The 27120-nt window shown below is 35.7% G+C and overlaps 1 protein-coding gene across 2 annotated transcripts in view; it reads left to right on the plus strand.

Moving 5' to 3' along the window:
• ATAD2B (ATPase family AAA domain containing 2B) overlaps positions 1-27120 on the plus strand; it is a 155889-nt gene that overhangs the window by 106068 nt on the left and 22701 nt on the right. Inside the window, exons 19-22 of one of the 2 annotated variants that reach the window (XM_041755482.1) lie at positions 2924-3109; positions 14436-14571; positions 17093-17289; positions 20672-20831. In XM_041755482.1, the coding sequence (XP_041611416.1) occupies positions 2924-3109; positions 14436-14571; positions 17093-17289; positions 20672-20831 (679 nt within the window). The remainder of the gene's footprint in view (positions 1-2923; positions 3110-14435; positions 14572-17092; positions 17290-20671; positions 20832-27120) is intronic. The other variant, XM_041755484.1, reaches the window with a different exon arrangement.

Below are 27120 nucleotides of genomic sequence, written 5' to 3' on the forward strand. Positions count from 1 at the left end.
TACTCTGAATCTGTTTAATTGATTTCACAGAGTGTATCTTGTTCCACAACTTTAAAAGTTACCAGCAAACTGCTGAAGAGCTGTTTTTACATTATAGAAGGATCACAATAAGATTGAATTTTTACCTGAATTTTTAAATATTGTTTTTAGACTATCTTTTTGAATTTTCATTATAAAAACTGGAGAACTAGAACAGCTTGGCTATATAAAGAAAATATGAAAGTTTAAATATTCTGAGATCACATGGGGTAAAGAATTAAAAATAGCACTTGTTTTATTAGTGCTTCTAAATTTTTCTAGAAATTAGGAATGTTTTCCTGTAAAGGCTTAGGAGAATAATTTTGAAAATAGCCCCTGGGTATTGATATTGCAAGTAGTTAGGTTAATTGTAAAATCAGGTGATTGATATACATTCATGGACCAGAAAGCCTAAGCCTTTTTATTTTCTTGTATTTGTTTTAGGCTTTTTTCCTTCTGATTTTTTCCCCCTTTAGGTTTTCAAATATAATTTTTGAAAATTCTACTGATAGAGATATTTTCTTAAAGTCTTTAGATAGTAGTTCAATAGGAGGTCATGTTCAATTTGTTGATTGGAGGAGAATTGGATGAAAAGGAAAAAAAATAGAAAAAACCCCTCAACTCTCTTAGAGTTGGTGATGCTTTTATTTCCAGTTCAGCCTTGCAAATAAGTTTAAAACTCCTATAGTACTGCATTATTTAACTTCTGACTCTAAAGTTTTTATCACTTAACTTTCTGTTGCTTTGCCCTTACTCTTTGGTACTTATTAGCAGCTGGATGTTCTCTACACATATTTCTAGAAAACCTAACCTACAAGTACTAGAATGAAAGGCTACATTTTATGTTCTTTAAAGGCATGTTTTCTTATCTCTTCTTGGGCATGTGGTAACTTGCATGGCTGAATTAGGTGGTTAGTTTTGTGAGGTTTCTCAGTAAACCGTATAGCCCATTAGTCTTTTTCATGTAAGCACACTTCTTTCCCTGCTGACTGTCCCTGGTTTTACCAGCAGAATGGGATTTGGAAAGACAAAAGGCATTGGTTACTGTCTTCCACATACCATCCCTCATTTGGGTGGCATGTAACAAATTTTTTTCGGGGAGGGGGAATTAAATGCCTCACTTGCCTTTGTGCTCCTGTGTGGTTCCTTCCTTTTGCCAATATTTATGCTTGTTTTTCTCTTATGAATCTTCTACAAGAACTTTGGAAAACAATAATCCTTGGATTTTCAAGATCCAGGATAAGAGGGTGCGTGTTTGCAGAAAAGGTCAAAATTTGAGAGTCCTGGAGTTGTACTGTACAACTGTTCTGGATTGGTGGATATGCAAATATTAAAGGAAGGGAAGGAGCAAATATTACTTTTGATGTGAGTGATCATAACATCTACATTTCCAATTTTGGGGAACATTTTATTTGAGCATCTTCCATCTGGTTTATTAAATTGGCAATACTTTTATTTTACACAGAATGTTTAAGCTTTATAAAATGTAGCATTTGAAAAATTCATGCAAGTGGTAGACTTACTCATTAAAGAAAAATAATCATTTTGATTATTAGGAACATTTCTGATAATCCTAATCATTTGAAATATTAGATTGTTATTTCTCTATCTTGCACATTACACAGGTTAATTGAAATGTGAAAGTAGTAGAGAATTTCAGAAATAGAATTCTGAAATTAAATTGAGGAAAGATTTTTACATTTATTCTCTCACAAAAGTATTGAAGAGATGCCATATTAACTCACAAGAATTGTTGACGGGGTATAGAGCTGTTGTTGACATATATGTAAAGGGCGATAGTTCTGCTTGGCAGCTTACTAATAGCCAACCTGGTCCTTACTGGTGTATGTTGGCAGAGTGCAACTTAAGCTATGGTTAGGACTCTTTTTTCTTGTTTTTCTTTTAAAGATTTTACTTATTTATTCACGAGAGAGAGACAGAGAGAGGCAGAGACACAGGCAGAGGGAGAAGTAGGCTCCATGCAGGGAGCCCGACATGGGACTCAATCCCAGGTCTCCAGGATCATGCCCTGGGCTGAAGGCAGGTGCTAAACCGCCGAGCCACCCGGGCTGCCCCTAGGACTCTTCTTAACACCCAAGGAAACTTTAGTTTGTATTTTCTGACAATGGGAGTATCTCAGAGCTTTTTGCTAATTAATTTTTTGCTCTTCAGCAATGTGAGGGTATTTTGTGACTATTTTATGGAGGATTGAATTAAGGTAATAGGAAGTAAACGAGTGGTTCAGTAGGTAGTTCATTTTAAGCTCTAGGGTGGTACATTGTGGTGAAAGTGTTTATTTAATTCATATATTTAGTGATTTTAGGGAATGTGCACAAACATGGAAACTATATCTTCTCTTTTTTGTGCTTTACTGATACCATTCTGACATGGGTGATATATAGGTGCATGTTTACCTCTTTATTTGCAAAATATTTTATAGTGGTGTTTTGCTTTATTATCTTTACCTGATAGATAAGTAGAACAATTTGATACCTTTATACTAAGTACTGAATAGGAATAACAAAATGGCAAAAAAAAACAAAACCTCCTCCTCCTCCCTCCTCCTCCTCCTCCTCCCTCCTCCTCCTCCTCCTCCTCCTCTTCCTCCTCTTCTTCTTCTTCTTCTTCTTCTTCTTCTTCTTCTTCTTCTTCTTCTTCTTCTTCTTCTTCTTTTTCTTCTCCTCCTCCCCCTCCTCCTCCTCCTCCTTCTTCTTTTTTTTGAGGGGCAAGGGTAGATAGAAGTTACTATGTGGGACTTGTACATCATATTTTGAACAGCTTGAATATCTGAGCTGAGAATAATTACAGTAACAGGCCTGACACATTTCATGTATTTGGGGGTTACTGAGTAAAGTTGAGAATAATATCTATTTGAATTTTTAATGCCATTTCTTTCCTTAATTAGATTTTTCGTGAAGCTCGAAGAACAGTACCTAGTATTGTTTACATGCCTCACATTGGTGATTGGTGGGAAGCTGTCAGTGAAACTGTGAGAGCAACTTTTCTGACATTGCTGCAAGATATACCATCATTCTCACCTATATTTTTATTGTCTACCTCTGAAACCATGTACAGTGAACTGCCTGAAGAGGTAAGAAATGATTAAATATTTACCTTATTGTTTCAAATCATTGATCTTATAAATTGGACACATTTTAATTTATTTAATAAATTTAACTTCTTTAGCAAAATAAATGCTGTTTAGATTCATGCCTTGATTACATTACATATTAGCCCTGTGACTTCAGCAAGTTAGTAAATAATTTAAGTTTCAATTTCTTTTTTGGCATACTAGTGATATATTTGTCACTGTTGCTGTGAAGATTGAGATAATTCACATTTAGGCCAGAGTTCTAGCATATGTACGGTATGATACATACTATGAAGGCCTAAGCTGTATCATATAGTTCCATTACAATTAGCTTTCTTATTCTTGCTGTCTGGTAGATTATTTGTTGGGATTTAACCTTTCAGTTCTTTCTTTGGTATTATCATTGTTAATTTGTTATTAGGCTGTGCATGTTTTTCAAATCTGATACTTTTTAGTTCAAAGCCCTCATATTTAACATATTAGAATCAAAGGTAAAGTAACATTTGCTTCAGAAAAAAAATAGTCAACTCATGTGAACAAAATTGATTTTTAAAAAAGTTGTGCTTCTAATCCCCTAAGCTTACTAGGTCTTGATATGACCACCTTTAGAAATGCTTAGAAGTATTTTGGTCAGGCAACATAGTTTATTTAAGAGATTTTCCATGTTTTAAATGCTATAATGTAAACCATAATAATGTAGAATTTTATGATTAAGATACCTATTTACTGAGTTCTTTTGTTTAGCACTTGTTAGATATCTTGTTAAGGTTGATTTGTACACTTATTGATTTGTAAGTAAAGTATATGTAGAATAATTCATTTTTGGTTATTCAGGATCCAGTATTCTTAATTAAGACTATTAATCACAATGTTTTATTTTTTTATTTTTTTTTAAAACTTTATTTATTCATAGAGACACACACAGAGAGAGAGGCAGAGATACAGGCAGAGGGAGAAGCAGGCTCCACGCAGAGAGCCTGACGTGGGACTTGATCCAGGGTCTCCAGGATCACGCCCTGGGCTGCAGGCGGCTCTAAACCGCTGCGCCACCGGTGCTACCCCACACAATGTTGTTTTATCATAGAGGCCAATAAAGTTTAGTGGAATACTATATGTAGTAAGAGTCAGGAAAAAAACAAGTTGTACTGACTTACTAGTCTTTTGATTTTGGATAAATATTTGAATCTAGAATAGTCTCAGTTGTCTCATCTATAAAATGTGGATAATAACAGGCTTCTTGGTGTGAGATAGTATATGTGAATTTATGTTGGAAACTGCAGAGCTATAAAATGTTTGGTATTATGAAGTAGGAATGTACTTGAAATTGATTTAAATGGATTGGACCTGGACATACCTAGGAGCCACTTTAAAAAATTAGATCTAAAAAAAATAAATTAGATCTTCACGATCAAATAGTTTTATTATAATTTTATAAGATATAAAGAAAATTTGGGGTAATTGAGGGTTCTACTTAGGAATATATTGTTACCTGATGTTTTCCTGATATTGTTTGAAAAATTTGTAAATAAAAGTCTTATGAACTCATCTTGATAACAGCAATTTTAGGGATGCCTGGGGGGTTTAGTGGTTGAGTATCTGCCTTTGGATCAGGGTGTGATTCCAGAGTCCCGGAATCAAGTCTCACATTGGGCTCCCTGCATGGAACCTGCCTCTCCCTCTACCTGTGTCTCTGCCTCTCTCTCTCTCTCTCTCTCTCTCTCTCTCTGTCTGTGTGTGTGTGTGTGTGTGTGTGTGTGTGTCTCATGAATAAATAAATAAAATCTTTAACAACAACTACAACAAACCCCAGCAATTTTGCCTACTCCTGTTGTTTATTTACATATATGATTTTATTGTTGGTTTAGTGTTTTGTTTTTGTTTTTAAAGTGGGTGTGGAGCCCAACACAAGGCTTGAATTCACGACCCTGAAAGCAAAACCTGAGCTGAAATCAAGAGTCACTTAACAGACTGAGCTATCCAGAGGCCCCTGTTGGTTTAGTTTTTTAAAGCTAAGGTTAGACCATACTTTCAGTGTCGCTATATTGTCATAATTTGTAATGGATTCAATTTATTCATTGTTTATCAGTAACCTTAATTAGTAGCTAAAGTATTAGAGATTAACTAGCATTGAATCCTGAAATTTCAACTCCCCCCCCCTTTGTTTTCTGTATTCTTTGCCCATATTAACCAGTTATTATTATTAACCAATTATTAACCAAGTAGCTACCAAAACTATCATGGATATCCACATTAGTGGGGGAGAAGATTAAGAGAATTCTCTCTCTCTCTCTCTCTCTCTCTCTCTCATATAAAAATTTTATTTATTCATGAGAGACACAGAGAGAGAGAGGCAGGACATAGAGGGAGAAGCAGGCTCCTCGCAGGAGGGAGCCCAATGTGCAACTCGCAACTCGGTTCCCGGACCTGGGATCATGCCCTGAGCCAAAGGCAGAGGCTCAACTGCTGAGCCACCCAGGCTTCCCTAAGAGAATTCTCTTAAACTACTCATTACATAATATGTTTTATATTTACTGTTCTTTGGAAATTCTTCTCTGTCCCCAAGCCATTCATTTAAATTTCAGCGTTGCCGTTAGAATGCTTGCTTTGTTTAAGAGATGGTAGGGAATAATAGCACAAATTGATAAATATTTGGTGAATAAATGAAAAGCATAGAGAGTTGCAGACTGAGTAACTGTAGGTTAGCAAAGTGCCTGATCTATAGAAGAGATGACTGTATATATAAGTTTTATAATAGAAATAATATTAATAGAATAGTGTATTTAAATAAATACACTAGAAAGGATATTTTCAAATTTTTTTTACTGATGAGGTGTTAGATTAAAAAAAAATTAGGAATCATTGTTCTAGATGAACTGTTTTCCAAATGTGGTTTAAGGACTTCTGTGGACCCCACAAGACTTTCAGGGGAGATGTCACATTCCTTTTTTCTTTCTAACTGTATATCTGCTTGAATATGGGTTTTCTTCATGTACTTCAGTCAAAACAACATATTACAACAGATTGAATGTAGAAGCAGAAATGAGGATCTGGTTGTCTCAATAAGCCAGCGTTTTTTTTTTTTTTTTTAAGATTTTATTTATTTATTAATGAGAGAGACACACACACACATAGAGAAAGAGAGGCAGAGACACAGGCAGAGGGAGAAGCAGGCTCCATGTAGGGAGCTGGATGTGGGACTTGATCCCGGACTCTGAGATTACGCCCTGAGCCAAAGGCAGATGCTTAACTGCTGAGCCACCCAGGTGCCCAGTAAGCCAGCATATTAAAGAGATTTGAAGAAACGTAAAACAGTGCCACTTTCCTTGTAAATTTTATTTTATGTATTTTATATTTTGGGAAAATTCTCAAAAGGATATATTTTTCAACACGTATTTTTAATGTTAATATATAACCAGGATTCCGGAATCACGCCCTGAGCCAAAGGCAGACACTCAACCGCTGAGCCACCTAGGCGTCGCTATTTAATTTTTTTCTAATAGATTTTAAATGAATACATAATTTGGAGTGCTCTTAGTTTTTATTTTAATATGTAATTATTGAAAGTTGTAACCCATATAAACTGAAGCTCTTTTGGGTTCCTGCGTGGTTTTTAAGAGTTTAATAAGATCCGGGCAGCCCAGGTGGCGCAGCGGCTTAGCGCCGCCTTCAGCCCAGGGTGTGATCCTGGAGACCCAGGATCCAGTCCCGCGTCGGGCTCCCTGCATGGAGCCTGCTTCTCTCTCTGCCTGTGTTTATGCCTCTCTTTCGCTCTCTCTGAATAAATAAATAAATAAATATTAAAAAAAAAAGTTTAATAAGATCCTGAGACCAAAACATTTGAGAACCTCTAGACTAGACCACATGCTCTCTGAGAAGAGGGTACTGTCCTACTGACCCTTAACCTTCTATTTCTTGACACATTGGAATTGCTTAATAAATATTTGTTACGGGGGATCCCTGGGTGGCTCAGCAGTTTGGCGTCTGCCTTCTGCCCAGGGTGTGACCCTGGAGGCCCCGGGATCGAATCCCACATCAGGCTTCCTGCATGGAGCCTGCTTCTCCTCTGTGTGTCTGCCCCCCCCCCCCCCTCTCTCTCTCTGTGTGTGTGTCTCTCATGAATAAATAAATAAAATCTTTAAAAAATAAATAAATATTTGTTACATAAAAAATAGAGATTTACCACTGAATCACCATATTGGCTTTAATTCCTGCTCAGCCTCATTTCTTTCTTTTCTTTTTATTTTTCTTTTTATTTTTCTTTTTCCTTTTCTTTTTCTTTTTCTTTTTTTTTCTTTTTCTTTTTCTCTTTCTCTTTCTCTTTCTCTTTCCTTTTCCTTTTCTTCTTTTTTCTTTTTTTCTTTTCTTTCTTCTTATCAGTTTACTTTTGTGGGCCTGTAGACTGAGAATAAATAGTTGGAGAACTTTAGTTGAGATAGATACATGTCAATTGCAAATTATTTCTCTTCAGGAGAATTAGAAAAAAGACTTGAGTTTTCAGCATAGGAAAGGGACTTTTAAACAAGGAAGCAGAGAAAAAATAGAAATATTTGCAGGAAGGAAAACAAACTTTGGTTAGAAAGAATTGCATTTAACTTTCTGAACAGACTCACAATATGTATTTTGATACTAAGTTGTACTGGGCAGACTCAAGATGATATAATTGGAAATGGATTTTATTTTTAATTAATTTATTTAGTGGGACTAAATTATTTATTTTAGGGAGGGAGGCCAGAGGGGCAGAAGGAGAGATAGAATCCTAAGTAGGGGGGGGGGGTCCCTGGGTGGCTCAGTGGTTTAGCGCCTGCCTTCATGCCCAGGGTGTGATCCTGGAGTCCCAGGATCGGGTCCCGCATCGGGCTCCCTGCATGGAGCCTGCTTCTCCCTCTGCCTGTGTGTCTGTTTCTCTCTCTGTGTCTCTTATAAATAAATAAATAAATAAAATCTTATAAAAAAGAAAAAAAGAATACTAAGTAGGCTCTACACCCAGAGTGGAGCCCCATGTGGGGTTCACTCCCAGAACCCTGAGATCATGACTTGACCCAAAATCAAGAGTCAGATGCTTAACTGAACCACCCAGGCGCCCCTAGAAATGAATTTTTTTTTTTTAAAGATTTTATTTATTTATTTGAGAGAAAGGGAGAGTGAGAGGGAAAAGCAGACTCCCTGCCGAGCAGAGAGCCTGACATGGGCTTGTTCCCAGGACCCTGGGATCATGATGTCCTGAGCTGAAGGCAGATGCTTACCTAACCAGCTGAGCTACCCAGGCACCCTTGGAAATGAATTTTAAAGAAATATCTCCTCAAATACACTTAGGCAGGTAAAGATTACAAACCATATTTTGTCAGTTCAAGATTTCGTGTATTTTTCTGTCTCTCGGTTTATATTGGGAACTGGGAGTTAACTTAAGTAGAAAAATCAACTAGAGGCATTGAAAACTCAGATGAATAATAACGTATACAAGAGAAATATCTTAGTATTGATTTTTTTGTTGTTGTAAAACAATTGTATGATTCTTAAAATTTTTAAGGAACGCAGTCATTGCAAGTCTTTTAAAATCACAGTTAACTATTTCTATTAAATGAGCATGAATTATTAGTGTGTTTAGGTAAAACGTTATTTTTTATTTTTACTTAATGGATTATTTACCTATTTTGTTTTGAGGAAAGCAAATTTTATTCATGAAAGCCATCTTAGGTTCATTTCTGACCTAATTTTCCATTACTTTTATCTTTGAGATTGTGAACCTTAAACCATTGATTTCCCCCGTTATAGCGATTACATGAACTCTACTTTTAAAACGGGGGACTGACAACTCTAACTTTTAATAAATGAGGTAAAACAAAAAAAAATTGGTAATGAAAGAATTGCTGTCACTTATGGAACTATGTGCTAGGCATTGTAGAGGCCAGTTATATATGTATTATCTAACACAAGTTTTTTAACTGCTTTGTAAGAAAAAGTACTACTATGGTTTTCCCATTTGACGGATAAAGAAATAGAAACCAACAGGGGTGAAGTAACTTGCCTAGGGTCTCACGCTAGTATGACAGTAAAATTTTGGACCCCGGTTTGTCTGATTACAAAGGTCATGCACTTAAAATGCACTATACTCTCTAAGACTATGGAGAGACAATTTCTGAATATTGTGATGCTTAGGCTGATAAGTTGTCAGGGAAATAAGAGTTTTGTATTAAGTTAAAACCATTGTTTCTTCATCAAAAATTTGTTGTGTACCTGTTATGTGCAATGCGGTGTTCTCATAAGTGATCTTGTGTAAGATAGACCAAGTGTCTGTTTTCTTCACACTTTAATTCACAATGCTTAGTTGCCTTACTTGGTCTTATGTGTACACACACATGAAATACTCACAGATAGATACGTATGTACACGTACCTATTTCTAGTAAATCTTTGTTGAATGAATGAATTAAATAGGTGAAAAATCCAAAGATAACCACTATTCTCTAATAATTTAAAGTTTAGAGTAGGGCACCTGGGTGAACCAGTTGGTTAGGTGTCTGACTCTTGATTTTGGCTCAGGTCATGATCCCATGTCAGGCTCTGCACTTAGTGCAGAGTCTGCTTGAGATTCTCTTTCCCTCTCCCTCTGCTCTCCCCCCCACCGAATAAACCGAATAAATCAATCTATCTGTCTGTCTATCTATCTATCTATCTATCTATCTATCTATCTATCTATCTTATCTATCTTTTAGAAGGAAGAGAAACCTGAAGAAATAATATAAATATAAATATATCCCAAATGTTGTGATAGTATAATATATAAATATAAATAATAATATGAATATATCACAAATGTGATAGTATAATATATAAATATATAATATATATATTATATATAATATATAAAGATATGATCCATAAAAGGAAAAATTGATAAAGTTAACTTTATCAAAATTCAAAACTTTTTAAGTGATACCATTAACAAAATGAGAAAACAAGCCATACTGGGAAAAAATATTTCAAATACATCAAATCGCGTATCTTGATAAGACTGAAATCCAGAATGTATTAAGAACTTTTTCAGTGTGCGTGGCTGGCTCAGTCACTAAGAGAATGCAACACTTGATCTTGGGGTCATGAATTCAGGCCCCGTGTTGGATGTAGAGATTACTTAAAACAAAACAGAATGACCCCCTCTTTCAACACAAGACTACAATAAATGATTTTCAACAAAAGTGTGAAGACATTCATGGGGGAAAGTATAGTCATTTCAACAAATGGTGCTGGGAAAATTGGATATCCACATACAAAGGAAGTGAATTAGACCATTATACCATATGCAAAAAGTAACTCAAAGTTGATCAAAGAACTAAACAGAAGACTTAAAACTATAAAGCCCTTAGAAAAAAACATAGTAGAAAGCTTTATGGCCGAGGATTTAGTAATGATTTCTTGGCTATGACACCACAAGTACAGGCAACAAAGAAAAAATTGATAAACTGATTTCATCAAAATTAACAACTTGTTGCATAAAAGGGCACTATTAGACTAAAAAAAGCAACCCACAGGAAGGCAGAAAATATCTGCCCATCATATATCTGATAAGGGGTTGATATCCGGGTGTATAAAGAACTCTACAATTCAAAAACAAATAAACCCAACCAGACTTCCCCTAAAGGAGACACTCAAAAGGCCAATAGCACATGAAAAGATGCTGAACATCACTAATCATAAGGGACATGCAAATTTAAAACCACAATGAGATGTCAGTTCATACACATTAGGATAGCTGTTATCATAAAAACAGAAAATAACTAGTGTTGTTTAGGACATGAAGAAATTGGAGCCCTTGTGTGTTGCTGGTGGGAATATAAAATTGTACATCCTCATTGAAAATAAATGGTACAGTGATTCCTTAAAAAAAATTAAACAGAATTACTGTGTATGATCCAGCAATTCTGCTTCTAGGTGTATAGTCCAAAGAAGTGAAGTCAGAGATTCGGATAGATGTTTGTATACCCATGTTTATAGCATTATTCACAATAGCCAAAAGGTGGAAACACACAAATGTCCATCAACAGATAAAGAAAATGTGGCATATATATACACAGTATAACATTATTTAGCTTTAAGAAGGACATTTTAACACATGCTACAACATAGATAAACCTTGAAAACACTATGCTAAGTGAAATAGGACAGTCATAAAATGACAAACTGATTCTTCTTTGGAGAAGTTCTTAGAATAGTTAGATTCACAGAGATAGAAAGTAGAATGGTGATTTCCAGGGGCTGGGGAAAGGGGAGAGTATAGGGAGTCAGTATTTATTGAACACAGGATTTTACTTGGGGAGGGTAAAAAAGTTCTGGAGTTAGATGGTAGTGATGGTTGCATAATAATGTGAATATACTTAATGCTACAGCCTGTACAATTAAAAATAAAAACAGCAAATTTTATGTTGTGACTATTTTACCACAATTAAGTTAAAAAAGACCACAAGTTAAGATTTAAATAGACATTTCACCAAAGAGTGTATATTCCTCTGGGCTAACAACACTGGAGGATTCTCAATATCATTAGTCATTCAGGAGTGGGATACCACTGCACAACCGCTAGACAATATTGAGTGTTGGGACAGGATGTAGAAAAAACTGGAGGCCTTATATATTGCTGGTGGAATTGTAAGAGGGTATAGCCGTTTTTGGAAAAATTGGCAGTTCTAAACATGTTAGTCATAAAATTATATGACTCAGCATTTCCACTTCTAGGTAATTACACAAGAGAAATATGTTCACACAAAGACTTGAACGCAAATGTTCCTCCTACCATTACTTGCAATATTGGAAACAGTCCAATATTCATTCACTGGTGATTGGTGAAACCAAACATTGCATATACACACAGTAAAATACTGTTCAGCATTAAATGGAATGAGCTACTGATACATTCTACAATGTGGATGAGCCTCAATATATGATACTAAGTGAGAGAAGCTAGACAAAAAGGCTACATGATACACAATTTCTAGAATGGGCAAATCTTTGGAGACAGAAAGTAAATCAGTGGTTGTTGGGCAGAGAATGTGAGCATGAGTAGGAATTGACAACAGATGGACACGAGGGAGCTTTTTGGAGGTAATGGAAATGTTTTAAAACTGACTTGTGATGGTTGCACAACTGAATTTACTAAAATCATTGAACTTAAAGTTTAATGAGGAGTATTAGAAGGTGTGCCTGAGTGTATCTGGGAAAGTCAGAGAAAGCATCACCCAGAAAGCACTGGCTTGAGTAGAGTTAAAAACAGAGTTACAAAGGAATGGATAGCACAGACAGAGACCACTGTGAACCAGTGTGAAAGAGTATGATTTCAGGGAGTATAAGAGGCTTGTCTAGTTGCAACATAAAATTTGAGGCTAGGAATGTCACAAGATAAAGGTAGGAGTAAATTTAAAGTAAAATGTAGCCTCCTTATAAAGTGATAGATTCTAAGCTGTTAATAATAACCTGGCAGGAGTATCAGGGGATTATTACAGACTTACTTTTGGTATGCTTTTGTATTCACAAAGTTGAACACAAATGTTGAAAAATGATGAGAAGGAAGAATATTTAAAACTCAGATTATTTAATCTTGTTTTGCTACTCTTGAACAGAATCCTGGTACTTCTAGGGTATTGCATTCTATTTATTTTTCAAAACCCAGTTAAAAATAGCTGTTTCTTCTATATCTTTTCCAATGCCTCTTCACCTCTATCTCTTGCAGAGTCTCTTGTGTTTCTCCACCAGTATTACATTTTTGGTGTGGTACCATAATGCTTTCTTTGAAACTTCTAAGATCCTTGATAGAGGGAAGTAATCATATTTTCTTCAAGTTTGTAATGTCAGTGTTTGACATTATATTTAGCACACGATGGGTGTTCAGTTGTAAATTTGCTTGTGAGAACTTTGGAAGAAGGATCAGTGAAGCATAGATCAAAGATTTGGGGGAATTTTATATGAAAATAGTCTACAAAAAAGGTAATGGAAGGACACAAAGTGAAATTTTATAGACTTTTAAAGGATTTGGCTTTGTGTTGAGGTGAATAGTTCTTCATCCCAATTTTGAATACTACTTTTCATTGATTATTTCTTCCTATCTAGAATTTTAGAGCTGGAAAATGCCTTTAGAGATTATGTAATCTAGTCTTCTCTACTTTTTGTGATCATAAACCAGTTACTTAAACCTTTTCAAGTCTAAGTTTTCTCCTACATACCTCATTGTTCTAAAGATTGACTGAAATAATATTTAGACATTTTTAGTCTTCAATCCAGTAAGTGGTTAGACATGACAAATTGAATGAATTATATGAAGTTTACTATAAATGTGTGGCTAAATTTGGGCTAGGATCTGATGTTTTGAATTTTGATCCAGTGTTTCCTCATTGTCTCATAATTGGTTCTTCTTTCCATATTAGTGACCTTTTCCATTTTCATTTGCAGTTTCCAATTTGGTCTGGGCTGGAGAAGAAAATTGCAAATTTACTCATTCAGTCCATTCTAATTATGCATTAGTATGTGCTAGTCACTGTGGTAGGTATAGAAAACAGATGAATAAGGAATGGTCTCGATTCTCAGGGAGTTTGGTGTCTAGAAGTAGAATATAGACCTCCCAGGAAAACCTAAAAATTAAATGTGTAGAATTAATGTGGATGGTGTGGAGAATTTAAGCAGCCTATCTTGTGAAGGAAACATCTGGGGTCAAAGCCTTTATAGAGCAGCAAAGGAAAAGTAAAGTAGGTAATCACCAGTGGGAAGGAACCTGAGGGATGTGGGAATGACTGACTTATTGCTTGGGAGTTTTGTGTGGAAGGTGGTATCATCATGGAACATTCTGGGGAGAAACTGAAGATATTGTTTATTTAGAGTGAAACCAGGATTCCAGAGGTTACAGTAGAATATAGACTAGTATGAAAAGAGCCCAGGAAAGGAAATAATTAAGTAGGAAGTACATAGGAATAATAAAAGAGAAGGCAGTGTTAACATCCTTCTAGCTCTAATGTAAATTCTGAGTTACTACTTTCCATCTTATGCAAGAATTCCTTTGAGTTTGTTGCCATCTAACTATTATAATCAATTATCCATTCTGCTATTATTTGCTGACTCTCCCAGGTATAGTATAATTTATTAATGACTTGGGCAACTGATAATGCCATTATGGTTTAGTCCATGAGGTTGAATCTCTCAACAGCATAGCCTTAGGACTAGATTAACCTAACCCCACATGAATGAAAATTGAAAATGGTACTGGAAGTTGAAAAAACTGTAGTTTGGTATAATAAGTAAGCCTTTAATTCTCTATATATTTAATGTCTTTGTGTGTATGTGTGTAGGTTAAATGTATCTTTAGAATACAGTATGAAGAAGTCTTGTATATTCAAAGGCCTATTGAAGAAGACAGAAGAAAATTTTTCCAAGAATTGATTCTCAATCAGGCATCAATGGCTCCACCACGAAGGAAACACACTGGTAAAGTTCCTAAAGCCTTTAGGAAAATGGGGGGAGGGGAGATGGGGAATAGAGTTAAGAAATGCCCTTTGTTGGAGTCACTTAAAAAAAAAAAGATTATTTATTAATTAAAGAGAGCACACAAGCAAAGGAGGAGGGGCAGACGGAGAGGGAGAGGGAGTAGGCTCTTGCTCAGCAGGGCTCTATCCCAGTACCCTGAGATCATGACCTGAGCTGAAGGCAGACACTTAACTGACTGAACCACCCAGGCACCCCTTGGAGTCACTTTTTTAAAAAAATACTTCTTTGTGGAAGTAAAGTCAGTTTTTTAGATTCTACTTCTCTTTAGATGGACACTTGCAGAGTGGTCATTGTGTTTACCTGACTTGAGATTATGAAGTACAGTCTCATTGTTACAGCTTTATTAACAAGTGACTGTTAATGTAGTATTCTTTATTTCAGTCCAGGTGCTCTAGTAGATTTCACATTCTGAGGCTCAAAAAGTCTTCAGTTCTGCTCTGTTTTAGCCAACTTAAGTATAGAGGACTTGAACCGTAAGTTTGAGAACACCATAGGGTGTGCTGATTATTTTGTGGGTCAGGGTAGGTGTGATGAGTCAAGAGCTGATTAGAATGTTTGCCTTTTCTGGTTTATTGATTTTTCAAATATTTATTAAGCACCTATTATGTTAGATACCTTATGGTAGGCACTTAGAAACCTATCATGACTTTAAGCATTAGAATTTTCTTGGATTTGGTCTAATAGCATAGTATTTCAGATTTCAGCCCCTTGACTTTAAGTAAGGAATGCACTCTAAGTTGCTCAGAAGACTCTAATCTTAAAGATAGATAAAAGATAAGGTCTTCTTTGTAATCTTTCATACTCTTCTGGAAAATAGCCATTCTGTTAAAAGTTTTTAAGTGCCTTTCCCCTCTTCTGTATTTTATGTTTCTCATATGGTTGGTTCTTGTAGGATATTAAATACATTTTCACCCCTTGCAAATCCTTGTTTTTCCATATTCTGCTTCTGTTTTTTACTAATTATTCAACACTTCAATCATTTTATTGTTCTTTAGAGTAACTCCTTTCCACATTTTCTCAGAGTTCTAAAAATGAGCACCTATCAAATGGCTATAGTTGTGGGGTTTTTTTTCCCCCTAGAAACCTTGGAAAATTAAAAATGGAAGTTACACCTGATTATTGGGTGTTGCCTCCTGCTAATCTAAATAACAATGTTTAAAATATTTCATTATGAAAACGATTCATTTTAATAAGGCATCCTGCATGCTCCTAGATATGGTTTAGTCTCACAGATTGAATTATCTGTGTTAAAAATTAACATAATTATTTTTCTTTTTGAGTTGATTCTGTTAACTTTCATTTTTTCATCTTAGGGGCTATTCTAGAAATCAGAGAGAATTTTTAGAATTTTAATCCTGAAATTCAGTGTGATACTGGGAAAATCTTTTAAGGAATTAGGGAATGATATCTTTAGGAAAGTTAATACTTTTTGAGAAGATTTTTTTTGTTTGTTTTAGGATAGATATAGTGAATATTACAGGTTTTTTTTTTAATATTATAGGTTTTACATATAACACTTTAGACTGGATTTACCACCTATTTGTCTTCCAGGTGTGTTTTTTTTTTTTTTTTTTTAAGATTTTATTTATTTATTCATGAGAGAGAGAGAGAGAGGCGCAGAGACACAGGCAGAGGGAGAAGCAGGCTCCATGCAGGGAGCCTGATGTGGGACTTGATCCCGGGTCTCCAGGATCACAACCTGGGCTGAAGGCAGGTGCTAAACCGCTGAGCCACCTGGGCTGTTTCCCCCCCCCCCCCCACCCCTTTTTTTTTGAGAGGGAGAGAGAGATTGAGATTGAGGGCGGGGAGGGGCAGAGAGAGGAGGAGAATTTTGAGCAGTCTCCATGCCTAGCAAGGAGCCTCAAAACAGGGCTCAGTCTCATGGCCCTGAGATCATGACCTACAAGAATCAGACACAACCAACTGAGCCACCCAAATTCCCCCGGTTTATCAATTTTTTTTGCTCCCTACACAGGTGTGTACCTATGCCCCTACTATGGTGTACTAAGAATATGAGCACAGAAGACTTGTCTAAAAAGAACTCTTTTGGGAGCAGGAAGGATCAAAGAATTGTTACTTGCCTATTTTACTTTTGTGCATATAAGGCAATCCCATTTTGAGAAGGTTTTTAAACAACATTGACTTTACGAAAATCAGTATACAGTTCTTCATCTGAAGATATTTTTGTTGATTTGAAATATTTCTCATAAGTTGTATGTAAATGGTATTTCAAAATAAAATTATTTAAGATCATATCATTTGGCATTTAAGGAGTCCTGTGAGTTGTTTTATGGAGTAAATCTATTCTCTAATGTACTGTTGGTTTCCATTCAAATTTTTACTTGCTGGTTTTGCAAGTGGTTCTTGTATATTTAGAATTATTTTTTGAGTGAATGATAGAAAAGTAACTGAGGTCCTGGCTCTGCCATGTAATCTTAATATTTTATCTTATCTTCTTTAGGTCTCTGTGCTATGGAAGTGCTTCCCCTTGCACTACCTTCTCCACCTCGTCAGTTATCAGAATCAGAAAAAAATCGGATGGAGGACCAGGAGGAAAATACTTTAAGAGAGTTGCGGTTGTTTCTCAGGGATGTAACCAAGAGGCTGGCCACAGATAAACGCTTTAACATCTTCAGCAAACCGGTGGATATTGAAGAGGTCTTGTTTCAGTAGTGTGCAAACAGTGAAGTTGAACTGGCTAAAAGAAAAAAATATTGACATCTTTTTTTGGAAGGAAAAAAAGCAAAGGCATGGATGAATATTACCCCTAGCCTGTAAAATTTTAATCCATGTGATAATTACTAATGTCATCAGCAAATATCTGGTGACTTTTGGATGAAAATAGTGACCAATTTGTATGTCCTCTTAATTAGTATTGATCTTTGTGATCTCTTACTCTTCAGTTCAAGAAGAGGATTAAAAGTTACTTTAATGAAATGTCCATACAAAACTATTTTTATTCCAGGATAAATCTTGCTCTTAAAAAGTATCTTGATGTTAACCAGTCAATACCAATTACTTTGGCATTTTCCAAATTATGTATATTTTAGTGAAAGAGTTGGGAAAGAAACCTGAAATTTACCTTTCATATTTTGGAAATGCCTGTGACTAAGATGCTGTTTGAAGTTAAGCATATCCTATGTAGCTAAAATTGTTTTTCCCTGCAAGGATTTTTCTCTGCTCCCAGTGGAAAATTTCTCACTTTCTATGTGTATTGTTTTGTGTCCTTGTGGGAGCATGGTTTGTGATGATAAGAAAAGAAATTTTCCATTTGGAATCTACTATAATATTGTGGATGAAATTTTTGGTGGTGTTGTTTTTGTTTTTTTATCCTGGGATAATATAGTGTGTGGATGAACACAATACAGTCTTTACTGGCCTTCTTCTTATAGTTCAGACTCCATGTTTGAACAGCTTTGGTGTTTTTAGTTTTAATTTTTTCTTCATCTTTTTTAATTTGAATTATGAAATGATTCATAGTTTAATGTTGCGTCCTTGTTGTGAAATCTGTACTTTTGGACCTGAGCAGATTCCTTTGGAATCATTACCTCATCTTTGGGAAGAATGAGCTATCATTGTTTTTTTCACCTCTGAAAACAGTTATCCCACCCCACTCCCCTTTTTTTTGAGTAAAAGGACTATCTATAACTTTATTTGTATATTTATCCATGATACATAGTTTTATATATTTGATCCTTTTAACAACCTCACAAGGTCATTATTATTCTTATGTTGCAGCTGAGGAAACTGAGGCTCCCAGGCAAGTGACATAGCCAAGACTCAAAGGTTTTTTGAAATTTAAAGTCCACATTCCTTACATTATATCACAGTTATACCTTAATTTTTTTTCTACTGCAATGACAGGAATTGCCTAATTTACTTTTGCAATTAATACATACCATTTTATATTTGCGGAACATTTTTTTTTCCCCTTGTAGTGTTATCAGATAATCTTGAAACTGTCAGCCCACTTTCTTTTTATTTTTATGAGATTTTATTTATTGATGCGAGAGAGAGAGGGGGAGGGAGAGGGAGAGAGAGAGAGAGAGAGAGAGAATGAGAATGAGAATGAGCAGGACAGGGGTGAGCAGAGAAGGAGGGAGAAGCAGGGAGCCAGATGTTGATGTGGGGCTCCATCCCACACCCTAGGATCACGACCTGAGCCCAAGGCAGATGCTTAACTGGCTGAGACACCCAGATGCCCTCAGCCCACTTTAAAGATTATTTTAGATGTTTATTTTTGTTTCAAATTGGGTATGGGACCCTGACACTTATTTGATAATGGCTTGACTTCAAGTCAACCTCTCATACTGGGATTAAACCAATTTTGCCTTTTCCCCCAGAACTCTTTCTAAACAGAAGAGGTGATCAGATTTCAGATGCCATCTGTGATAGAGTAAAAGTTTTATAAAGGATGGTAGGGCATTGGAAGAGGATAGAAAATGTTGGTCAGATAAAACTTGCATTCAAGGATTATGTTTCTTACTTTCTCTTTTATTCTTATGTTCTTCTGTTGTTCTTTGCTCTTGAAGCTGAAAATGTAGAGGTCTCTGTGAAACATGAGGGAAAGACAAGATTAAAAAATTTTTAAAAAGATTTTGTTTATTTAAGAGAGAGCATGAGTGGGGTGTAGGGGTGGGGGGAAAGGGCAAAGGGAGAGGGAGAAATAGACTTCCTGCTCAGTAGGGAGCCAGACGTGGGACACATCCCAGGACCCCAAGATCATGATCCTAGCAGAAGGCAAATGCTTAACTGACTGAGCCACCCAGGTGCCCCACAAGATAACAACCTAAAACATAAAAATTTATATTCAGATAATGAATTTGAAATGTCTAAAAACTATGGAATTCCAAAGCTGACTTCAGAGAAAACAGAAGTTTAGGAAATAAACATTAAGTTTAAAATTAAGTATTGGGGCAAAAATTTTATGATCTTTAATAATATAAGTTTTTAAAGTGCTTTGCAGTTAATAAACATTTTCCACATGTACACAGAGGCATGGCAAATACCAGAGCCAAGAATCCAACTGATATCTTCTGAGCTATTGTTTATCATTATAGCTCTGCTACCTTCCCTATAAGGAGATTTTCAGCTCCTAGAAATAAAAAAATAAATTATAACATGCCCATAAAATTTAAAAACGTATAAAATATGTGTGTGTATTTGCAATGGAAAAAAGTAACCTCCAGTTTCATAGAGCAGGAATTATCCTAGCTCTAGAATTTGGTCCTAGACTAATTAGATGTTTCTAAGATTGCTTTTATATCTGACCTGATTATTTGGTTTGAGATTTGCATTGAGGAAAGCAATAGATAGATAGGTTGATAGAGCTTTCTTAGTGGACAAATGATATAAAACATTGGGCAAATCCTGACTTACTAGCCCTTATTTTGTGTTGCCTCCCAGGAAATCGGCCCATAGAGCATGTTTACTTGTGAATGTGTTTATAATTAGGGAAGTCCAAGCAAATCTTTTACTACTCATGAAGGCAATACTTATTTTTGTTATATAATTGACTCAAAATGTTTGTAATGACTCCAAAGGAGCAGAAAACACTTTCCATGAAATGATTCACCCTGGAAAAAGAAAGAAATTTTTTTGTTGTTGTTTAAAGATATTAAAGAGATTTACCAGAGAACTTTAATTATATTAAAAGTCAATGTTTCTTAATTTCCTTCAAAAAAATTTCTTAAAGTAATATTTATTGATACTTACTGGGTGCTTTTACCAATACATTCTCTTCTCAGGTATATCCAAAGGACTGGGGGGAGAAAAGCTGACATAATTGGTTTTATATTTCAAAATCAGAAACATTTCAGAGTTAATTTAGATATGACTTGAAACTGAAGCTTTTCATGGAAAGTATGACTTCAAAGTAGTAACTTTAGTAGCATAAATTGCTCTACAATTTTATCCTCACTTATCGTTATTCTTAAAATATCTGGATTTAATTATTAAATAACTATATGGTTTTATTTTGTGTTTTTATGAGTAGATCATAGGAAATAGAAGTAATTTTCATTAAAATATTTTCTTTTAGGTTTCAGATTATCTTGAAGTAATCAAGGAACCAATGGATTTATCAACAGTAATAACTAAAATTGATAAGCATAATTACCTGACTGCTAAGGATTTTCTGAAAGATATTGACCTCATCTGTAGCAATGCTTTAGAGTATAATCCAGATAAGGACCCAGGAGGTAAGGATGCTCTGGGGAAGGTTCACTTTGGTGATCAATGAGAAGATAGTGGAAAGTTTAAATACTAAAGCATGCCCATATTTCAGGTAGATAAATTAGTATTTTATTTTATTTTTTATTTTTTATTTATTTTATTTATTCCTGAGAGAGAGAGAGAGAGAGGCCTAGACACAGGCAGAGGGAGAAGCAGGCTCCATGCAGTGAGCCCGACGCAGGACTCGATCCCAGGTCTCCAGGATCAGGCCCTGGGCTGAAGGCGGCGCTAAACCAGGGGTGCCCAGATAAATTAGTTTTAATGACATATTATTGTATTTAGAAACTTCTTGATCAGGAACTCCTAATATACTTAAATATAATTATTAAAATAATTTATTAATTTATGAAATTAAATAATGGATTTAAATAAGGATTTTATATTTTAGGTATTCTGTTCAGGGTTTAGTTTCTTCATTTATATTTTACTTTTTGTACTTAGATTCTTATTTCATTCAGGTAGGATGGAAAACTGAGTAATTGAGAATTTAATGTAAAATTTATTTATTTGGTCAAGATCACCAGCACTGATAAACACTGGGAATTCCAGATTGGTGGGAACTCATTATAGAGTAAGTTTACATGTAAAAGACCCTTTTAAGTAGATAGTACATATTCTGCAGATTGTGGGTATTTTAATGCAATTTTACTGTTTTGTTCCTAATCCAATCCTGTACTTAAATCTGTAGTCCCTGCTCTTTGAGTGCCCTCCATGGAGGACCGGTAGGAACATATCTGTAGTTAAACAAGATGAATTGATTGATTCGTTGTAACAAGGAAGAATATTTATCACGTGGAACCATATAGGATTTGAGCTTGTGCTAAGGATTTTGGAGAGGATTTAAGAAAGTAGGGCATTGTAGTAGATTGGATGCTCTTAGAAGTGGGGGGTGATTTTGAGATTAGATATTTTAAGAACCTGGAAGGCAAGAAGGGAGCAAAGCTAAAACTGGGATGGGTAAAGAAGAAGCAGTCATCCATTTTATCCGAGATAGGATTTTACATGCTTGTTTTTGTGGCTCGGACAACATTCATGCTTTTGTCTATGTTCAGATATTTGGGGGCTCTTATTTTTATTTTGATTCGTCGTGGTCACGGAGTGGCCTTTTCTGATGTTGTGTTCTGTAAAAATTGTTCATGTTTATTTAATATGAGTACACCAAGGTCTAGCTGATAGTGCCAGGCCATTTTCCAGCTAACAGGGGCTGTTACTCTCTTTCTCACTCTGCTGAGGATTCTGTTTCTTCAACAGGTGATAGACAAGTAAGATACTTTTTACTTCTTTTTTTTTTTTTTAATATTTATTTATTTATTTATTTATTTATTTATTTATTTATTTATTTATTTATTTATTTATTTATTTATTTATGATAGTCACAGAGAGAGAGAGAGAGGCAGAGACACAGGCGGAGGGAGAAGCAGGCTCCATGCACCGGGAGCCTGATGTGGGATTCGATCCCGGGTCTCCAGGATCGCGCCCTGGGCCAAAGGCAGGCGCCAAACCGCTGCGCCACCCAGGGATCCCGATACTTTTTACTTCTTTTTTTTTTTTTTTTTTAATTTTTATTTATTTATGATAGTCACAGAGAGAGAGAGAGAGGCAGAGATACAGGCAGAGGGAGAAGCAGGCTCCATGCACCAGGAGCCTGACGTGGGATTCGATCCCGGGTCTCCAGGATCGCGCCCTGGGCCAAAGGCAGGCGCCAAACCGCTGCGCCACCCAGGGATCCCCTTTTTACTTCTTAAACATTGATTTAAGTTTCACTTATCTCAAGGTAGTTAGAGTACAGTTTTCTGCTTTTTTTCTGTGTTTATGGGTAGTGGTTCTTAGGCCACTTGTTAGAATGATCCCAATCTCTCACTTTCACATGAAATTGGGTGTTTTTCATCTAAATTTAGATCACCGCACATCAGATATCCTAATTCCAAGTTTACAGGCAGAATAACATTTTACATGGCTGTTCTTAAGCTTTGTATTAGGACATTTGCCTCTTGTTAGTTTTTATTTCTTTTATTTTGACTTTTTATTATATATGTTGTGTAGAAACATTTCTAAAGACTAAAAGAAGATAATTGAGAAACTCCATTACCTTGTGTTCTTTCTCACACACGGGAATGTATTGTACATGGAATATATACATGCATAATATTTTTACTAAAATGAGAATACAATTTTTGTGAATTTTGTCATTCATGGATTATTTTGTGAAAAGCATATGAGTTAATATATTCCTATGACATTATTTTAATCACATAGATGTACTATTATAGCTAATACTCATTGGAGATACTAGATTTTTTAGTTTTTTCCTCTGTTATAATATTGATAAATATCTTTGTAGTATAAATTTTATGTACATCCTTAACTATTTCCTTAGAATGATTTTCTTAAAGTGAAATTTCTGAATCAAGGAATATATCTTTCTCTAAATATATCTTCTAAGGCTTTTAATCCATACCGCTAAATTTTTCTCCCAGCTTTGTTTTCTTTTGTCAGCACCATCAAGGCCCCTGTTAAGCAATATAACTTTTGTGTGAGTGAGCGAATCTCCTTTTGTATAGATGGCCTCCAGCAACAGGACATAGTTTGGGTAGTGAAGAATGGGCTGGATGTCAGCCTCATTTGATTTCCTTGCTGGGGCACTTGAGTAGGGTACAGTCTGCACAAGTGTTTAGAGTGGCCTTGACCAAAGTATGAGAGTACTTATACTCTGTTTTAGTGTTCAAGACACAGGGGTTGCTGAAACTGTACTAGGTAATAAGAGTTTGGGCTTTGGATTTATACCTAAGCGTTAGTCCCAGTTCTGCTATTTTCTAGTTCATTAATGTGATCAAGTTTAGTCCTCTAAATTTTAGTATTCTTATCTGCAAAATAGAGATAATTATAGTATTCTTCTCATTGGGGTGGTTGTATGGGTTAAATGAGAAATTGTATTATGTTAAATATTACAGAACCACCATTTTCATATGGCTCATATGTTAAGCCTTTATCATAGTGCCTGAGACATGGTAAATGTTCTGTAGAGGTTAGCAGTCCACATTTTAATTTTTGTTATCATTATTACTTAAATTGTGCTTAAAAAATTTTTTTTTTTATAGTAAAGTGGTTGCTTAGTGGGTACCTATGTATTTAATCCCCTGGACCACATTTAAAATTTAATCCTATTTTGGAAAAAGTCTAGGGACAGATAGTGAAAAATAAATTTGAATGTTTAGAGAAAGCCAATTGAGAGGGTCAATTCAGATTTTTCCCCCTATGTTACTTAATTATAACCACATTGAAATAATATTACTTTAAAGAAAGAAGCAGTGGTTTCTGGTGCATAATAAGCTTTTCCTATCCGTTGCAGTTGTATAACAGAGAATATGGCTCTGTCTTAGAGTTGACATGGTACACTTAAAATTTTCTTTCTTCACTATTTTAGATGCAAAAAAGTGTGATATAATTTAAAGGCATGATTTTGGCTCTGTTCAGATTATTTCCTATCTTTGAGTTAAGAGGCTTGTTTTTTCCTTAGCAGAACCACTTGTTATGTATTAGGAAAACAACCTCAGGGTCTGTTGTGTAGCAAGTAGAAATTACAGGAGTGTTGTATTACTTTTACAAGCTCCCATGAGTATTTGGAGCTTACAGTGTTCTGTTTTGCAGAACCCTTGGCCATTTGGGGAAAAAATCTAGCATACACATAGAAGACAAAAGCCAGTATTTTGAAAGCTATACATGTTGCCTAAATGTTTACCCAGATTATCTCTCTTGATGATGATGTGGACAGAAATTAAATGTTAGCCAGAAGAATTTTAACCTGTAGTTCTAAATATAACTAGTATCAAATGTTTGACCCTAATTATTATTTTAAAGATATATATATATTTAACCATTCCCCATTCTTTATCTTGCAGTACATCACATTCTCTAGCCCTCAGTCTCACCCCTAGAATGAGTCTAGCCCTCATTCACATACATACTATTATTGAGCTCATTTTGCTGAAAGTTCAGCCCTAATCTTGTACTCTTCTCAGAATCTTCTCTTTTGCACTAGTTTGCTTGGGAATAAAGCTTACAGCTTCACCCTAGCCTTTGGAGCCCTCTGCAGGCTGTGCTTCAGCCAAACTCATTAATATTTTCTGTTAGTATTTATGAGTACCGTGTACTAGTTACTAAGCCTGGGTGCTTAGAATATAAAAGTGACTGTGACAGTCCTTGCCTCTTGCGGCAGAGATACTCAGATGTAATATATGTTTAATGATTACTGTGTGGCAGACATTATGCTGTGTGTTACGGTATTAGTTTGCTAGAACTTTCATAACAAAATGATATAGACTAAAAGTGGCTTAAAGAACAGAAATTAATTTTCTTAGAGTTCTGGAAGCTGTGAGTCCAAAATGAAAGTGTCAGTAGATTTGGTTTCTCTTTAGTATTCCTTTTGGCTTACAGATGACTGCCTTCTTGGCTGTGACCTCATATGCTCATTTCTCTGTATGCACACACCCCTTGTGTCTCTTTGCCAAATTTCCTCTTATAAGGACATAAATCAAATTAGGACCTACTCATACAACCTTATTTTATCTTAGTTACTTCTTTAAGAGCTCTATTTTTATTTATTTTTTAAAGATTTATTTATTTATTTGTGTGAGAGAGAGCAACCACAAACGGGAAGAGGCAGAGGGAGAGAAATCCTCAAGCAGACTTTTCCCCCACCTGCCAAGTGTGGAGGCCAATGCAGGGCTCATGACCTGAGCCAAAATCAAGAGTTGGATGCCTAACCGACTGAGTCACTTGGGTGCCTCTGCAGTTTTAATAGATTATTAAGGTAGAGCATAGAGGTGGCAGTTACGAATTTTGTCTTGAAGTGACCACAGATGACTATAGTGCAGTTTTATAAGGTCTTTATTAGAAATATGTACACATTGTGAGTGGAGCACAGAGGAAAAGACACTACCTAGAAATGGATAAGATTAGGAAAGGCATTCATTCCAGGCTGACAGAAGTAGTGTACAAAAATTATAAAAAGAGAGGGAATGTGCTGGAGAATAGAGCAGAACAGTGGTGGGAAATGAATCTGTTTTCTCTCTTTTTTTTAAGATTTTATTTATTTATTTATTCATGAGAGACACACAGAGAGAAAGAGGCAGAGACACAGGCAGAGGGAGAAGCAGGCTCCATACAGGGAGCCCGACTTGGGACTTGATCCTGAAACTCTATCTGGGGACTCCAGGATCACACCCTGGGCTGAAGGCGGCACTAAACCACTGAGCCACCTGGGCTGTCCATGAATCTGTTCTCTTAACCACCACATCTCCATTTACTGAGCATCCATGTATGGAATATTCTCATATTGGTCTGTGCTGGAAATGTATAGCTCTGGTCTGGAAGATGCCTAAAGCCATCTTAGTAGATGGCTTACATCTTACTTAGTAGAGAGTCCTACAGATAAATGTCCTAGAAAGTCCCTATCTTCTTTTGATCCTGAATAAGGACTTCAGAGTTACTTTTCTAAATGATAAGGAGCGATTGGATGGTTTTGAGACAGAAAGTGATACAGTTTGATTTGAGTATAGTATTGCAGGCAGTGTCAGTTTTGGGGTAGAGGTCAGGAGAGTAGCAGAGATGGAGGAGGTTAGAAGACCAATTAAAATTCAGTTGCAGTGGCGGCAGAGATTGGACATAAAGGGATAAAGGGCTTAGTGACTAATCGATTAGATGTAACTGACAGAAATCTAGAATGACTCCTGAGTTTGTGGTCTGAGCATGGTTAAGTAATATGAGAAGGAAACCAATAGAGGAACAGGTTTATGGGCAGTATGCTAAGTTTAATTTTGGACATATTAGTATGAGCTAACCTTTGGTGCACTCCCAGGTAAAATGCAGATATTAGAGTAGTAGTTATATATATGGTTCTGGACATTGGGAGACATTTGGGCAAGAAACATTGTTGGAGTCATCAGTGTATAGGAGTAAATTAGATCACATAGGTGGTATATAGAATGAGAAGAGAGAGAAGCCCACGAGGAATCCTCCCTTAAGAGATTTAGGTCCCAGTTCTCAGTTTAGCTCCAATCTTAACTGTTGGAATTTATGGTACCTTTGTTAAATGTATTGCCCCTACTGGGAGTGTGTACCACTTTTATTGAGGTGTAAGTTACATAGAATATGTTTTTTTTTTTTTTTTTAAACTACATATATCTTTTGAAATCCCACTCACCCTTCAAGGAATATTAAATGCTACATTCATGAAAGTTTTTTTGGATGTCCTAC

This window comes from Vulpes lagopus, chromosome 5, assembly GCF_018345385.1.
Source record: "Vulpes lagopus strain Blue_001 chromosome 5, ASM1834538v1, whole genome shotgun sequence".
Classification (NCBI taxonomy): domain Eukaryota; kingdom Metazoa; phylum Chordata; class Mammalia; order Carnivora; family Canidae; genus Vulpes; species Vulpes lagopus.